At 41.7% G+C, this 19,260-nt stretch overlaps 1 protein-coding gene across 1 annotated transcript in view; it reads left to right on the top strand.

Moving 5' to 3' along the window:
- Positions 1 to 8,765: 8,765 nt before the first annotated feature.
- The window catches only part of smad3a (SMAD family member 3a), a 28,511-nt gene continuing 18,016 nt past the window's right edge, over positions 8,766 to 19,260 (top strand). Inside the window, exon 1 of the mRNA XM_080428829.1 lies at positions 8,766 to 9,211. Coding sequence (XP_080284955.1) covers positions 9,009 to 9,211 — 203 coding nt within the window. The 5' untranslated portion in view covers positions 8,766 to 9,008. The remainder of the gene's footprint in view (positions 9,212 to 19,260) is intronic.

Genomic DNA, 19,260 nt, shown 5'->3' with positions numbered 1-19,260 from the left:
ACTGCTAAGCAGCGCTGCGAAGTCCTGCATACATTTGAAGTGAACGTGTGACTGTCTACTGAAACAGTTCCGGGGTGCTGGAAGCCTAAAGGTCAGAGAATCAGGCCTCACACAGTAAGGTGTGTGTACTAGTTCAAATCCCTGAACTAACTACAAGTAAAAGTCAGTGAGCCACTCTCTCAAACTCAAAACAAATTACCCCTTGGGCAGGACACTTGTTTTTCCCCCAAATGTTTTTTCTGGTAACACTTCCTCAATGGGCAAATACAACACTGTACAGTAATTGACGCTTAATTAACTCACATTAATTCATCATGAATTTATCATGATTTCATCATTAATTCCTGTTAATTAATGGTGTGCGGTTCCCAAGGAGACCTAGCCTGTCAGTGTCCATACATTCTCTTGCTCATGCCCATAACTCTGCTGCTTTTGCTCCCCTTAGCTAAGCAGCCTACCTACCCTCAATGGTGATTGTCCAATGCTAGCTTAAGAAGTTAGCAACCGTTGCTAACTGGTCCTGGCAAACCTTATGGGTGAAGACGTGGGCACCTTTTAGTAAAACTATGCCGAACCCTAACCTTAATCCTTAACCCTAACCTCAGTAAACTATGCCTAACCTTAACCCTGACCATAACCTCAGTAAAACTATGCCTAAACCTAACCTTAACCTCACAGAACTATGCCTATCCTTAACCTCAAACTTATATAAAATGTGTCATTAAATGTTTTGGATGGGGTGCCCAATCTGTTTTGATTCCCACATTTCCCTAGTGCGCACTCTTCCGAGGTGCCCAGTTGTCCCGGTGCCCACTCTGTTTTGGTGCCCAGATTTCCATAGTTCCCACTTTTCCAAGGCCTGGTGTCTGCTCTGTTTTGGTGGCCACATTTCCCTAGTGCTCGCTCTTCCTAGGTGCCCAGTTTTCCCTATAGTGCCCAGAATGTTATGGTGCCCACCCTTCCTATTACCATGGCGAGGCACTCTCATATCATTGCTGTCAGTGTGAAATCGCCAGCACTTGTAAACAATAAACTTTGCAACATTAATAGCAAGAATAAGAATACAACTATAACGATATGGCGGGACTATGGACAAGCAACAGTGATTCCATGTGCCCAGAGTGGTTGGAGAGTTCATTTTTAGTTTCTCCAAGCTAAATCTGCACTGAAACTGCAAGGTTGTGCCTGTGTTGTTGAACACACAGAGTTTAACATTGGGAAAATAACACGAGTCACCCGATGGCAATAGCCTACATGACATTAAACATAACAAATAAAACGAACATCCTCAGTGAATCACTGAGGATGTTCAGCACCAGCATCACTGTGCATTGATATGGTTGGTTATTATGGCATGGTGTATAGATTGATTAGATTCATGAGCATATTTAGAAATGTGCCGTTTAAGCCGTTTATATTGTTATTGTAGCAGATGTGTATTTGGTATGGAGGCAGTCAGTAACTTCAAAAGGAACCTTGGGTCTCGTTCAAGTTCCGAGTTCAACACACCAGAATCACATGCAACTCCTACCACACCATACCACTCCTTTAAGTGTTTGTTTATTCATTTGTTTGTCTAATTATTGACTGCTACTATTTGTAGTCTTGCAGTACACAAACACTCCTCTCCTGTACGGTGATAATGATGTTAAAATAGTCGACTGATTAGATGCTGTTCCTCCCTCCTTCTAGTGATAACTAGAATTTGCCTCTAATTAATTTAGTTTGTTGAAATAGTAATGTTAAGCACATTTTTACAGTGCATAATGCAGGCCTTGTTGACTAGATTTAGAAAAGATTGTGAGTCTCGCTATTAAAACGATACGATTATTTGATGTGGGAACATCTGTGATATTCAATTCAAGTCAATGGATGAGCAGTGCTTGCCAGACATAGAACTGCAGAGTGGTGGGTCGGAGGTTAGCAAAGGGTCAATTGGGGTTAGATGTCATTCCTTTGCTGTTCTAGCATCCATTTTTATGACAATACTGTTTGTACACTGTAGTCCCCAGGACTTTTCTGTGTTATCATTTTAGCCTGTACCTCCATGCTGTTTACATTTCTGACTAATAAAGTATTAAATCAATAAAAACAGGTAGTATTTTGTGTATAGGCTATATCTGGTGTGTAGTAGCCTACTCCTTTGCTAGTCACAGTGTGTTGCTACCTATTTTATCTTTATTATTAGTAGCCTATTCGTTGCTACTCTATGCTGTATCTCCCCTTTCTGCACCTGTCCTGTGTTTCTTACTGCTGTGCTGCCATTGACAACTGAATCAATAAAGCTCTATCTATATGTTAATGTTAAAGTCATTTATGGACAGAACTGTCTTTACATTGGACATTCTTTTGCAAACAGATTCCATGTAGACAAGACAAGAGCTGTGTAGGCTAACATAACTGAATGAAACAATATCCGTGACCTGATGCTGACCTAGAGTTTACATCTCAAAGAATGCTGAATCATCACATCATCATTCGCAGGATATTTCCTGTTACGGGATTGACCACTTTATCATGGCCATTGAGTAGAAAGTAAGATAAGATATGATTTTAACTGCTCAGTCAGGGAAGTGTCTATGTTCTTATCTGTCAGTTAGCCAACATACTTGCAAAAGAAAATTGTCACTGTTATTGTTATTTCACATGAGTGGACACATGATACATTCCAGTCAGCATGACCATATAAGGGAAGGGAATTGACCTACATTTACTACATTATGACTCTGGATGGGCTCATTCATAACCTCACTCGGGTTATATTTACACTGTGTCAGTAATGTGAGCTTGGAGTCATTCAGAGCACACATAATACAACAGAGGAGTCACCTCAGCAGACCTAGGTTGGTTCAGAGCGGATGCACAGCAATGAGTCATTCAGGCCAGAGGAATAACAAACATGAATTAATCTCAGCAGGTTACTACTAGAGGCTACACACAGTGACTGATGCTCGCAAAAACATGTTCTGTAAACTTAATTAACAACACTGAGATCTGCAAATCTGGGCAAACATTTTATTTATTTAATATAATCTCAAACACTTTGGTCTCAATTATTTTCCTTGATACATAATGAAATGTTACACTCCATTCAACAAGGATTGTTTGTATATTCTACTTGGATTTCATAGTCTCATGCACATTAAAGCAAAAAGAATAACTCTCTTGCTGTTATTCATAGCCCTGCAAGTTGTGCAACAGCAAACAATTTCCAAATATTTTCATCAAGGAATGAAAATGGCTTCCTCTTTTTAAGTGGATTAACTAAATAATATGAATCACCTATCATCTGGAGAAAGTGACTTTGTAATATAGATAGGAATATGCACGCTGGTGGTGTGTTAGGAGAGAGGGAAATGTTACCACTACAGAGACAGTTACAGAAAGATGGAGAGACAGTGTCTTCTTATAGAGAAAGAAAGAAAGAAAGAAAGAAAGAAAGAAAGAAAGAAAGAAAGAAAGAAAGAAAGAAAGAAAGAAAGAAAAAAAGAAAAGAAAGAAGAATACATTGGAGAGAAAGGATGATGGCTGGATGGATGGGTGGATGGATGGGTGGATGGATGGATGGCAGGTGTTCTGTTCTTTGTGTGCTTTCATAATCACTGGAAGAGATGTCAGAGTCTGTTAAGAGATGGATTGGAACTATTCTTCTATCCCCAAGTACATCTGTGAAAAAACATTGCTTTCTCTCCAAATATACAACAATAAAACATATTGAATCTTCAATCAACACTTTGTTGCCCTGAGCTCTGTTTAGCCATAATAATGTCCTGCATTTAAGATCATAAGCAAGCAAAGGACACATGCACGCACACACGCCCATGCATCTACACGCAACTCAGCTAAACTTTATTGTCATATCACAGAAGTTTGCAGTTGTAAAAAAGTGGGTGAAATTCTTTGTCGTACAAGCTCCCATCATTGCAGTTTCAAGAAAGGTGGAAAGAGATAGAGAAAGAAATAAAAATAAAAATTGGGGTGGTGAGTGTCCTTGATGATTCACTCAGACTTGACTACACACTGCTTCTCGTATATTCCCTGTAGGGAGGGAAGCTCACCTCCGACGATGCGCTGGGCCATCTGCACCATGCTCTGTAATGCTTTCCGGGCGAGGGCGGTGCAGTTCCCATGCCAGCAGGTGATGCAGCCTGTCAGGATGCTCCCTGTGGTGCTGTTATAGAACAACCTGAGGATGCGGGGACTCACCATGAATTTCTTCAGGGCAGGTGAGGTGACACAATACAGGCGCTGCAGGCCTTTATCACCACGCGTGTGTGTGTCCCAGGTCTTCAGCAATGTGTGCGCAGAGGTACTTGAAGTCATTGACCCTGTCCACTGCAATGCCGTCGATGAAGATATGGGCGTGCTCTCTCCTCAGCCTCCTTTAGTCCACTATCAGCTGGTAATTGACATTATGTCATGTCTTGTTTACTGTTCAACTACAAAATAATGGCCTTGTGCTAATGAGAGATTTTGCTCTATATGAGTATACTGAGCTAGTGGTCCATCATTGCAGGCATCCTTGTGTGAAAGTGTGTGGTACTTATATAGAGGAACTTATATAGAATGAATATTAAGGCAAAATGCCAAAAGGAACACGCACTGTGCATTGGTCAATAATTAATTTACTCTCTTTGTTGAGCATTCAGACTCAATGTTATCACAACCTCGCAAACACTTGGAACCTCGTCTCCTTCTGCAAACACACTCAGTTGGGTCACCGGACATCGAACAAAGTCTCTCTCTCTCTCTCTCTCACACACACACACACACACACACACACACACACACACACACACACACACACACACACACACACACACACACACACACACACACACACACACACACACACACACACACACACACACACACACACACACACACACACACACACACACACACACACACACACACACACACACACACACACACACACACACACACACACACACACACACACACACACACACACACACACTGAACCAAGTCCCCTGAGGTGCAGATCAGCACAATGTCATTATCATCCATCGGATTGTACATGGTCATTACCTATTCAGCCTTACTGACATGCCTTTTGTGCTCTGTAATTCTTCTCTTCAGAGACCCCCTCCATAGTCCCGCCTTCCACCACAACCCCCCGCAACCACTACCGTCCATCTGTAATCCCATCCCCCCACCACCCCTTATATCCGTCTCACCCTACACTTCTCCAAAACCAAACCAGCTGTCTTGGCCGGTCGTGTCCCCGGAGGCATAAACAGGTGCCAGGGGGAGGGGTGGGGTGGGGTGGTGGTGGTGGGGGGCGACTGAAGGGTCTCAGCAATGTGACATGGCAGCATGCTCCCTCTTCTCCAACCTGCCAACACACCACTTTTAACTGAGACCTTGGTGTTGTTTACAGCTGTAACAGTCATCATTGTTACCAAACAGCTGCAGCTATAGTTGGGTACTTTGTCAGAAAAAAAGAAGTACAGATATAAAAAACTGATAACAAGTGACAAGAGTGCCAAACAACAAAGAATCAGGAACTCATTCATTCCCTGAGCCATTACTCAGCTAAACAAGAAGAGCAAATAGGATGGTATGATTTGATGATGATTGTCATTTATCACTTGTGATTTTATGTAATTGGGTTTTTAGTGTGTATCTGATGGGTCTGTGTTATTACGATGCTACATTAACATTTTCTATACTACCATAATGTACAATAAATGTTTGTCTTAATATATGTATTTTATTTTCAGGAATGTTATTTTGTACAGATACTTTTGGTTCAGCCATTCGAATTTCAAATCTGTTTGAAAAAGTTTGAGTTTTCTCATCACAAGTTTAGATGAAGTTTGTAAGCATGCTTATAGCTGATGTAAATGCATTGGAGTATCACTGATATGATTAAAGGTAAGAGGGCCTGTTGTGCTGGCTCAAAGGCAGCTGTATTTTAGCACAAGCATGAAAGAAAGAGGAAGAAAGAAAGAAAGAGGGGGACTGCTATAATCACCAGTACTGTACATACCAAAATGACAACCACAAGTCATTGTTACTATTCTAGGATGACTGTGAACTGTGAAATGGAACCACTGATATGGGGTTAAAAAAACATAATGGGGTTAGACACATGTTTAAAAAGAAAAAAATATTTGTTAATGATTTTTTAGGTTGTTCTTTGAATGTGTATATCGTTTGTTGCAAATAGATGCAAATTCTTGATTTTTGGTTTAAAATAAATCTGCACATAAATGTATGTAGCATAGTAAAAGTTACCTCCAGATACTGAATTGGCCTACATTATATTGTAAAATGTCAACATGTTGCTTTCAGGCCATTGATGGCGCACCAAATGAATTTGAAATGCCAACAAAGTGCACTTACTATATTGCTGTGGAGCAATCAGTGTTTTACAGCCTTTTCAAGTGCTTGCAAATAGGGCACTCACGATTTGGAAACTGTCCTTGGATGCAGTTAAGTATTTCTTTTGAAGCTGAAGAACAAAGATAGACACACACCAAGCTGTACTGGGCAATCACTGGCAGAGGACTCAGTTGTACTACACAGTCCACCATGACACATCTCCTGGCCTGCACATAATGGTGTCAAGGGGCACAGAGAGAGAGAGAGAGAGAGAGAGAGAGAGAGAGAGAGAGAGAGAGAGAGAGAGTCCATGTGTGTGCATGCATGATGCATCAGTGTGTGCATATTTCCCAATGATGGACTGCACAGCAATACAACATTGACATCTTAAAACCAGAGCAAGATGGCATATTCTTCAGTGCACCCTACAGGTCACAAGTTATTTTCTTATGTTGGAGACAGAGAAGTTCATTCAGAGATGCTTGCTTGGTTTAATCCAGTAAATAACACACACAAATATACAATAACAATAACAAAAACGTTAACATTCACCAGACAAACAACTGATTTAAACAAAAAAAAAATCCCTAATAGTCAAGCTTGTTTTCAGTCACATGCAGTGACCACACTTATAAGTGTGTTCAGGGAGGGAGGAGATATATTCCCTCCCACATAGGCCTATTTCATACAGTATTTGATATCTGCTGCTGCTGATGTTTTACTTACAAAGGAGACTGACTCTTAAGTAGATTATACACACTTTTTGTTTAGCTATAGGCCTACTTGATATTAGATTTTGTTATTCCTCTATTCTTCTTTATAACTGAAATGTGTGGGTAGCTTGTAAAAAACTACCCACACCTTTTACATCTGTAAACCTGACAAAGTTGAGTTAAGTGAAGTTGAGTTTGCCGTATATAATTGTGTTTTATTTATGAGTTAATATACTCTTGTGTTATATAACCAAATCAATGCAACTATATATGTGTGTAGTACATGTATTTGTCAGAAAGGCAGCTACTGCTAACCACAACTGTCTGCATGCAGTTTGCAAGGCTGGAAAAAGGCAGGGAATGGATTGTGCAATGTGCGGTACTTTTGTCCAGCTGCTCTCAGTCTCAGTGGTCTTTCAGGGTCTGAATGAGGAGTCTAAACAGACTACAGAGGAGCTGCATTTGCATTGGAGGCAGACTGAAACTCCGCAGACTGCAGACAGCGGATGACTCTGAACTTAACCAGTGTTGCCATGTAGGCTTATTATAAGCGACGTTGGGCTTCTTTTTCTGCAAAGTTGCTTGTTAAATATTGTTAGTTGCTGGTTGCGTGTAGTGGCTTATTTGGGCTTGTTTCCTAGTGTTGTTTAAAACACTGGTTCTTATACATTTAAAATTGTGTGCCAGGCCAGGGACCCCCCCAACCCACATACAAGATTTGTGTTGTTTAAAGATTTGTGTTTCCAAAATTGCCCCCCCCCCTCTTTTTTTTGGTAAATAGCAGATCTACAAGCTTGCTCACGTTGTGAGCTTGTAGATCGGCTATTTTCAAATTTAGTGGCTTCTTTTTGGCTTGTTTTCATGGACCTGATTGCTTATTTCTCTCACAAACTCTGGCAACACTGAATTTAACCAAACTTTGTTGGTCGAAGAATAAAACAATGACAACCTCAAGCAAAATAAAATCACCAGGACTAATACAGTTTATTCAAGTGCCGCTTAAGTCATGTGTGGTGTTTGGTTGTAACTTCTATTGAGAGTAGCCTATTTAAAACGATTGCAAAAGATGTGTAGACAGAACTAGGTTTCTACGCGGAGTAGTACCACATCTCCCGCTGGTTGCACGTTGCGTTAATCGCAGACAGGGTTGCCATGTCGGCTTATTATAAGCGACTTTGGACTTTCTATAAAATTGCTTGTAAATATTGATAGTTGCGGGTTGCGTTTTTTGGGCTTGTTGTTTCTAAAGCGTGGTTGCTTATTTGGGCTTGTTTCTAAAGTGTGGTTGCTTATTTGGGCTTGTTTCCAAATGTCATTTAAACCAGCTGGTTCTCAAACATTTTCATGTCAAAGACCCCGTCCCCAATTTAATATGCATTTGTCCACCGCCCCGCCCCATCTAAAAATATTTTGTGGCAGGGACCCCCATACAAGATTTGAGTTGTTAAAATATTCCATATTTGTCCCTTTCCCCCAATACTTTATTTCAAAAATAGCAGATCTACAAGCTCACAAGGCGTCGCATGTTGTGAGCTTGTGGATCTGCTATTTTCAAATAGCCGATTATGTTTAATAAAGACTTAAAGTGCTCATGTGGCCCATTATAGTCGCTTCTTTTGGGCTTGTTTTCATAGACCTGGCTGCAGTGCTTATTGCTCTCCCAAAACCTGGCAACACTGATCACAGAGAGAGCTCCAGACACAGGCGGACGGAACACCAACCAAGGACTGAACCCATTTCAATGTGATGCTTCACAGCGTTACCGTGGAGTTTATTAAACAATCGGTTGTTTTTTAAACCCCACCAGTTTTCTCTACATCTGGCACCGTCTCAACAAACACAAGATTTGTTTGCGGATTTATTATTTTTTGCCAACGTGCGGACCACCATCTCTCTCCTCTCAGCACTGGATAAAGGACTTTAATAGTTGACTGATCTCCAAACATGTCAATTTTGCCTTTCACTCCCCCCATCGTGAAGAGACTGCTGGGCTGGAAGAAGGGCGAGCAGAACGGCCAGGAGGAGAAATGGTGCGAGAAGGCGGTGAAGAGCCTGGTGAAGAAGCTGAAGAAGACGGGACAGCTGGACGAGCTGGAGAAAGCCATCTGCACGCAGAACATCAACACCAAATGCATCACCATACCGAGGTAAACGTCCATCCACGCACCGCAGCGACTGGATTACTATACGCACACCTACGGTGTATCATACAGTGAAACCACAGTTACAGGCAGACAGTCCATCCCGATTGTAACGCAGAGTTACATAATAAATAACAAAGCAGCACTTTCTAGTTCACTGTTGGATCGAGATGACGATTTACTTTCTAATCTGCCATGTGTGATAAGAATGACACCCTTGTGATTGTTTTCTTTGTGTACTTTCTCATTATTATTTATTGGTTGATTGAATACTTAACAGTTTGCCCCAAGAAAAAGCACATCAAGTACAAGTACAGTTCTGTTATATAGCTCTGGTCCATAGGAAGAGGAGAAGTCCTTCTAACGCTATGGACCAGAGCTAAGTTCTATACAAAAGGATGCTAAAAGGATTAAACCCCAAGAAAGCACTATGGCTTGTTTCCATTGGGGGTCCTCCTGTGTATTCAATTCATCGAAAAGCTAGGTAGCTTTAATAGCTCTGGGATAACGACTTCAGTGGTAAATATACACCCGTTTAAGATTTGAACATTAGCTGCAAAACGTTACGTTTAGCAGCTGTTCTGTCGCAGTAAGATCATAATGTCAGGTGTCCTTGCATGGTTTCTTTGAACTCATGATTTGTTGTCATGCTTTGGGGGGAAACAACAGCGTGCACTTTCTGTACCTTTTGTGAGCCGTCGCTGTCCATATATTATACACACAGACACACACACACACAAATGGAGTCCAAGTTATATAACTTGGCCTTAATCTGGGACGCTTTCTAGCATGGTGGTGGGTTTGTTTGTGTTTTGCGCGTAGGCGAGGTCTGTGGGAATTGGTTTGATCCTTTCCTTTATACCACGCCATGTTGTGAAGCAGTCAGACAGCAGCACAAACCCATAATCAAACATTGGCATTCGGCAAAATGACTACCCCTCGTTGGAATCTTTCAATGCGCTTTATGAGGCTGATAGACTTGCTGCTGCACTGCCTTGTGGAGACAAGTGAAAGTCAGTGTTGCCAGATTCTGTGAGAGAAACAAGCAACCAGGTCTAGGAAAACAAGCCTAAAAGAAGCAACCACTAGGCCATAAGCACTTAAAACCTATTATATGCATCGGTTATTTGAAAATGGCAGATCTAGGGTTAGATGCGACTCGTTGTGAGCTTGTAGATCTGCCATTTTCAAAAAAAATCTTAATCTTTTGAAGATTTTTTGAAACATTTAAACAACATAAATCTGGTATGCAGGGCTCCCTGGCACAAAACATTTTCAGATTGGGGTTAGGGACAAATACTTAATTTTGGGGGTCCATGAGATGGAAATATTTGAGAACCACTGGTTTAAATAATAATAATAATAAAAATGGAAGCAAGCCCAAATAAGCAACTACACTTTAGAAACAAGCCTAAACCCGCAACTACCAATATTTACAAGCAACTTTACAGAAAAACAAGCCAAAAGTCGCTTATAATACGCAGACATGGCAACACTGGTGAAAGTCCCTCCAGGGGAACTGTTCTGTTGGTAAACACACACCATGCTGGACTGGTAGTCCATTGTAAGTCAGTGGACTCCTTTTTGCCTTGAAGCTCTCGGAATGCTGTCATTAGAATGTTAAGCTGACCTCCACCTTCCCACGTTCAGACAATGTGAATGTTACACAGTTAGTTACTGCTGTTTATAATAACCCTGACTGCAGTACAGTCAGCACTATCTCCATTGCCATGCTTGGCACTGGCAGTGATTGCTTCAGAGTTTTGTGGGCAGCAAGCAAAGGCCTCGAACCCGCTCAGCCCTCAGAAGATATCTCCGCTGTGCTTCAATAGCCCAAGTAGCATGCCAGATGAAATCAAATCTGACACAGGGCACTCCCACATTCTTAACTGCCACAAGTGTTTTGCATATCATAGTGTGCATGGGCCCGGGCCTGCATCCAGAGTTTTAAGCTTGCCTGGAAAGTTAAATGTTTGTTTCCAGTTTCATATTCCTACCACTAATGCAGAGGGGAAGCGGTGGAGTGCGCTAAGATGACCTCAGATCAATGTTGGCTGACAGTTTCCCTGGAGAGCTGGCCTTGTGGTACCTGCATCCCTGTTCCTATTCATTCCCTACATGCCGGCCGGCTCACAGCAGCTGCCACAAGCCTGCTCAGACCTGTCCCATGGGGAGTTTTTCGCTGCCTTATCTTCCTGACACATGAACTGCCACAGTGAGGCCCATCACCAGCCAGCTGATCAGATAGTCAGCTAGCGACGAGTAGCCACTGTCTGTGAGCAGTGTACTGTAGCCGAAATCACAATCTAGATGGTCCTGTATAGCTTTGTAAATATTGTAGTTCTAACAAGACACATTCTAATTGTTGCTTGAAGACTCTCCTGGTATTTACTGCACTTTTACAGCAGGCATGCTGCTGAAGGCTTTCGTCTAATGCAAACCTTAAACTAGGGGGGTACAGTATGTGAAGGACAATTATATCAGTTTTGGAGAGAGTGGAATGGAAAGGAATTCCCTTGGGAGTGAACAATGCAGATAAATTCTCATTCAATTTCTTGCCAAATAGATAGATAGGCCTTTGAGTTAGGTGTGTGTCTGTTTACTTTTCAGATAAAGGACCATAAAGGCCTTACTCAGTAAGAAGTAGAACTTATGGAGCAATGCAGAGCAAAAGACGCAGTATTTTTGTCTGTCTGGCTGGCAGGTAGAACTTTATCCTTTCGTCTTTCTTGTTGTCCATATTCCCCTTTCAGCAATTGGTCCAAATCCCATGGTTGGTTTGTCACAGTTGTGGCCGGTATTCCATTACTTCAGTTGGATTATTCAATGCTTTGCCTGCACAGTGACCACATCGAATTCTGACCACAGAGTTGTATTAGAATTGTAATACAACTCTATGGCTGTGACTCCAAATGAGTGCTTGAGGGGGGCGGCAGTGGTTCAGGAGGTAGAATCGTCCGTCTTGGAATCAGAAGGTGACCGCTTCGATCCCTGGCTCTGTGTCGAAGTGTCCTTGAGCAAAACACTGAACTCATAATTGCTCCCGATGAGCAGGTTTGAGCCTTTCATGGTTTCCTCCGCTGTCTATGTGTGAAGGTAAAATGATTTGGAGAGAGGTGCTACATAAATGCAGTCCATTTACCATTCCATTTTGAGCTTTTGTTTTGAGGAAAGATTTGTTGAACTAGTGCAAGACTGCATGGCATGGATATCCTCACATGATCAGATCAATTATCCAGATTTTAAGCAAGTTGAAATGTACTCAAATTCTTATACATTGCTAATGCTAACTATGTAGCGTGGCTATACAAAGATGTCATTGCTTTTAAAATATGCAGTATGCTTTTACTACTACTACTACTACTACTACTACTACTACTAGTGAAAGTGTAATTGTGGATATGTGTGGTTATTTTGGTTTTAGTGGGTTTTCACAGTAGAATGGCGCCAGCACAGAAAAGTGTTGTAGCTCTATAGGTTTTTTCCCAGGAGTTGCCCATGGAGCGACAAAAGACGTATACTGGCAACAGTGTTCAGGATCAGAACATGTTCACGCCTTCACGGGTAGTTTTAACGGTGAAACTTCTATTGTCTTAGTGAGTATGGAGCCCAAACCCCACAAAAGAACACTAGCTACAGCCCCTTTAACTTTCATTATTTCATTTAGATGTTTCTGGGGCAAGGGCATTGTGTTACTATTTCATTACTAGGCCGCTGTGGTTTGATAACAAGTAATGTTTTACTTTTTAAACAATAAGCAACAGTAAATGCCAAGGCTCCTGTGTCATTTCAAGTCTTAGTCACCCCACAGCAAGCCGTCGTGGCTTTGTGGCATGGCCCTGCCCTTTCTCACTTTCGGTGTCTTTTTTTTCTTTTTCCTTTCTATTTTTCTTCACATAGACCGTGTTATAAAAAGCTCTGAGTTGCTCACTTCCGTCCAATGCAAACATTGGTGTGTCAAGTGCTTCAAGTCATTAAAATGAGAGACTATCCAGTGTTCAGGAGGTGCGTTCAAAGTGGCGCAGCCTACACTGGCCAAAGGTGGGAACTGGAAAGGTGACTCATGTATGACTGTTATGGGCCTGGTTTCACAAGGGTCTGACTCTATATTAGATTATAACTTTATTGATCCGGTATGGGGGGATTTGTTACAGTTGGCCACAATGAGACAAAAGGTTCATAGAACCACAACAGAAGCTCACAGAAAAGAAGCATCTGTACTGTCACTATGCACATTCTCAACCAAATTATAGTATTGCAGGCAAAATACATATTTCTTTAGATTTCAACAACAAATTCCCTACATTGACTGTGAATGAGTGAATGATGTGCCATGTCATTTTGTGTGTCTACTGTCAATAAATTATATCCAGTAATAACCATTCATTTCTGTAAATGTTGGGCCTTCATTAAATCACAGAACCACTTATACTTTGTTGACTGGAGTCCTCCAGGGGTCTATACGTGGTCCCCTCCATTTTCCCTTTACACCAACTCTCTTTGTCGAAAAAATCTTGTAGATCTGCTATTTTCGCAAATATTATTCACCAATTTTGACATGCCCTGGCCAGAATAGGGATGCTATGGTTCATGTGGTTATTGAATAATAATAGTGATTTATGTTCAACAATTATATTTATCGCTGAAGGCCGGGGCGTCGGGGATGGTAGGTAATAATTTCACTTAACAAAAACCCAGGCTTAAAACAACCCAGGCATAAGTGTTTTTGTTAAAGCTTTTGCATATGAAAATGTGTGCACTTTCTGTAGGCATCCAAGCAAGTCTTATTCATTTGTCCTCTAAATCATTCCCTCCATCATTGTGTCAGTCTGTGGTGCATGTTATGGCATTGCTTTGGTGATGTGTGCGTGTATGAAAAGGCAAAGCGCAATAGGGGGAAATAATATGATTAATGATGCTGATCAGTGATCATTAATACATTGCATCAATTATGACTGGGAACACAAATCAGGCAGGAAAATAATAAAGTAGTTAAAGGGGTAGTTCACCCCCAAAATAACTTTTTTTCTATTGATTACTGACCATCTGGAGCCTTGAATTCATAGATATTTTTTTGTTTTTGTCACATTCCTAAGCCAATAATTTGATTATAATAAATGTGTCCCCATTGATTCCGTTAGGAGACACAAATGCATTTGTGTCTCCTACCGGAATCAATGGGGCTAAATTTATTATAATCAAATAATAAAGGAAGGAATGCGACAAAAACAAAAAAATATCCATGAATTCAAGGCTCCATGGGGTGAGTAATCAATAGAAAAAAAGTTATTTGGGGGGTGAACTACCCCTTTAAGAGCACATGGCCAAAGTGTGGCAACCAGCTGATTAGTCTATGAAAGGGGGAAATAGTTTTCTGTGACATACGGTCCAACCTTTTGCATTTGTGGCACCCCTATTATAGTCAGAAGTGAAAGTGGTTTTAGATGTGCATTCTGTAGAGGCCCCTCATGCAATACAATTTGGGGTGGATTGGACTTTGCATTTAATATATATAGTTCTTTTTTGAAGATGGACCATTCCACAAATTTTGGGAGCGAATTCATTCTAACGCAATGATACATTTGATTACTGTATATAGAGTGTGGGATTTCTGTTCATGAAATATATTTTTCATGATTGCTTCAGTTGTCACTGTCCAACACCAACTTTGACCCCTGTGGAGCCAAATAGGGAGTGGATAGAGTAGTGCATCTCTCTGGGGAAAAATCCATCTAAAAGGAAGTATTGCATTCCGTGACAGTTAAATTCAATGTAGTTAGTTGTTGGAACAGCCTCTAACCTACACCTACGTCTTTGAAAACAAATCATATCACCGTCCCAAAATGAAGAGCTGGTGGAGATCAACGATAATCTTGCTACACAAGATTTCCTAGAAGGATGATAATATACCACGGCCTGGAGTGAGTTGTTGCTTAATTAAAGTATGTCATGGCCATGTAGCTATACAGGTTCTACAGAAGTTCAACATCGCATTTAGCTCAGTCTAGACCAGTAAATATTGCTAGACTGTAAGGTGACAATGACATTTGAAAGCGGAGCGAGAAGTCTGAAAATTGTCACATGAACCTCAATAGCACCCGTAGACTAATACTGTTCTTTAGTCACTGTGTTGAACATACCATTTTCAGAATGTGCTATATTACTGGATTTTATGCATCTTAAGGCTGTGATGTTTGTCAAGGTTCATAATGTTATTGTGTGTCTGTTTTTGTTTCGTTTGTCTAGTTATTTGTTTTGTCTACTCCGTGTACATGTAACGATTGTGACATGTATTTATGTTGGGACCTCCTCTAAAACGAGATGGCACATCTCAAGGGGTTTATCCTAATAAAGAAACTTGAATCATCAGACCTGAACCTATTAAGCTACTAAATGATGTGTAGGCCTGGTTTTCTACCTGTGCTGCTGCTGTCATTAGACATAATATAAATTGGGTTGATCGGGAGAATTGCAGGGGAACAAGCAGAGATATTACTCTTACTCATCAGCGTGTGTGTGTGCGCGTGTTGTATGTTTGTGTTCATTCATAGACCCTGGCCTGGAGCAGTGGATTCCTCACACTTAGCCGTTTCTTTTTTATCCTCCCAGACTGCCCGGGGAGGTCTTGGTTCTGGGTGTTAGCTGGCAGTCAGAACAGTCTTGTCTTGTCCACAAACATCCCCCTGGCAGCCAGTCTGCAGTCTGACCCTGCTGATTCAGACTGCTGCATGTTGGAACAGGAAAGGGCAGGAGAAAGAAACACATGGCAAAGGAATAGAACAAGAAAGCGACAAGGGAAAGGAAGAGACTAAGAGAGAGAGAGGAATTGATAGAGATAGACTTAAAGTGGTCACATAAGTTTGGTTTGTAGGGACATACTGTGCGTTGACACATTAAATACTGCTCAGAACACTAATAATGAGTTTCACAGAAAAACAGTAAAACACACACACACTGAAATCGCAATTTCACACTACGATGGGCTTCAGAGACCATGATAGTGGAGGACACTGGTGGATGGAGGGCCTAGCATGATGGCCAAGAAATGTGTGAGGAGGGTTTGGAAGAAATGTCAGGCCGCACAAGGAAGAACAACGAGATATGCCAGGGAAAAGCATAGAGGAGTGTGAGGGGTAAAATCCCCGGTGTTAATTAAACTCCTAAGAGTGTACAAATGGAACCAAATGGACTCTCAACTCAAGCGTTACTATAGAGGTGGTTGGCAGGCAGCAGGCTGCGGTTACTGCGGCGTGGCACAGAGAAACCTCTGGCTGATAACCGAGATAAGTGTGTTTTCCAGACTCTACACAGGCCCACGGGAAGACTGTGGTACAACGTCAATAGAGCCACCCGCGTGTGTGTGTGTGTGTGTGTGTGTGTGTGTGTGGTATATTGTCAAAGATGATAGTCAACATGAAACTGACAAGGACACACACACACACACACACACACACACACACACACACACACACACACACACACACACACACACACACACACACACACACACACACACACACACACACACACGCACCCCCACACACACACACACAGAGTATGCAGGAAGTACAACATGCACCTGCTCTGCTTCCTCCTCCACCTGTTGGAAGACTTTTTTCTCGCTCTCTCTCTCACACACATGCACGCTCGCTCGCTCAATACATCCTGTCTTATTTAGTATAATGAATAGAAGCAGCTGTGCATCCTGTGTTGATCAGTTTACATTGTGTATGTGTTTAGACGTGTGTATTTTCATTTCATGTTCCTTGTTAAAACAACAACACAGCTATCGCCAACGCGTACGCATGCAGACAGACTTTCGCGTTGCACATATAGATTTCACGTCAAGGTGCCCATCATTGAGTCATCTGAGACAGCATTGTTCTTCAGCGTCACGATAGCACAGCAAGGTCACAGAGAGTGTATGTGTGCTGTCTGTCTTACTCTGTCTGTGGGTGGCAGCTGTAATTACAGTAGTAAATTACCCCCTGTAGTAGGATGCCGGATTTATTCCATTGTTTAATTTGCCTCACAGAAAGGGGATGCCGCCTGTGTCTGAAGTCAGATGTGTGTGTGTAATGTATTGCCGCCCTGTTATTGGAATCAAATGATAAACTCTAGTTGTACATTTTTCTGAAGCCCCTGCAAGCGCCCAGTCAACTTCTTCTTAACCCCCTGTCTACAAAATTGATTGTGTCTAAACAAGGTTTGTTTCATTATAACTTTACCACATGAATGCTAGCGTCCCTAATCTGTGGTGGTGGTGGTGAACATTTGATGAGAATAGCAGATGCAGATCTATAAACATGCTATCCCTTTTCAAATAAACCACGTTTGCTTAATTGTCAGGATTTGGCATGGATTACTGACATAGTACTGTGATCCAAAAGTCAAACATTAAACAATAACAAAAGTACCCAGGTACACACACTCACTACACTTGTGTACACTAGTGTGTTAGTTCACCACAACAACTCAGTGGAATTGCACATACTGTATATCCGATTGATTGACTAAAACCGTGTTGTAATATCACTATTGGTGCACCCAGAGCGGAACATAGAGGAAGTCTTCTCAGAATTGCATTTTTATTACATCCAACATCCTTCTTTATCTGGGGTTTACTGTATATGTCTCTGTGTGTGTGTGTGTGTGTGTGTGTGTGTATGTGGTTAGTCAGGCCAGTGGAATGCTCTTGCAGTGCCTTGGGGAGGGCGTGGGCTGCTGTTTGGTTTGCGGCTGCTCCAGGGGTGGAGGGGGTTAGACTGCCAGAGACGGCTCTGCCTCAACTTGGCCCTTGCTGTCTCACTATCTGCAGGGGAGCACGCGTGCACACACACACACACACACACACACACACACACACACACACACACACACACACACACACACACACACACACACACACACACACACACCAGACAACAAGCCTGCCTTTGTGCTCCACCGGCCACTTGCACCTCTGCTACAAGCGCTTTGCTACAGATGGATGTGTGCTGAGAAAAAAAACTTCACTTGAACTACAAGGTTTTAAAGCAGAGGATGAGAGATTAGTATTAATCTCTCAGTGTAATGGGAGGGTCTTGATTCGAGGAGCGAAAAGTTAAAAGACGGTGGGGTGAAATCGTTGTACAAAGTTGTTGGAACTGGAAGCAGGATCAGAGATAAAGGATGACCCAGTGGTCCAGAGTTGCTGTAAAGTTGCACCTCGCCAATTAACTAGGGCATGATGGGCAGCTTTATAATGGAGAAAGTGACTGTGATGATGTTTTGTGGAATAGTATGTCATTTTATGCTGATGATTTTAAGTTTGCATTTCATTTCAGAACATTCTCTTCTTTGTGGTTATTTTTGCGGACAGCTTGGGGCAACCCGATGGTTAGGGTATATACCACAAGATACAGCGTGTCCCCGATGGTTAGGCCCTAACCATCGGGGACACGCTGTATCTTGTGGTATAGCACGCTGTATCTTGTGGTATATACCCTAACCGTTAGGGTATATACCACAAGATACAGCGTGTCCCTGGTTCGGCTCCTGACTGTTTGCTGTGTGTCACTGGCCTGCTTTCTGTACGCCTTTGCTGACTCTCCGTCACTATCAAAATAAACCAGGGACCATGCATGTACAGTTTGGTGATCTTTTGAAGTCTGGTTGCTAGTTTACCCCTGCCCTCTTATAGCCCACTAATTGTTCTGATCTTCATCCAACCCTCTTTTCAGTTTACTAATCAATCCACAGCACATTCTCAGTATTGTGGGCCTGATACTTGAAATCAATGTATTAATATTTTTTTAAGAGGATAAATATTCAAGAGGATTTATTTGTCAGAAAAGCCATAGTAATTTACACCCAAAAGAGAAATGAGCTAACATTTAAATATTAGGCCTTAGATAATATAAGTAGGTAATTAAATGAATCTATGTTATGGAATAATAATTTTCAGTTTTCTTTTGTTAATGGTTTTGCTATCAATCTGATAGAAAAACGTGTAGAAAGTCACACTTTCAAAGTTGTTGGTGGCACCACCAGATAGATAACTGACCTACTGGAAG

This window comes from Gymnoscopelus braueri (assembly GCF_963280865.1).
Source record: "Gymnoscopelus braueri genome assembly, chromosome: 1".
NCBI classification, from domain to species: domain Eukaryota; kingdom Metazoa; phylum Chordata; class Actinopteri; order Myctophiformes; family Myctophidae; genus Gymnoscopelus; species Gymnoscopelus braueri.
The sequence above is the reverse complement of the archived record's forward strand: the minus strand, read 5'-3'. Positions and strand labels throughout refer to the sequence as shown.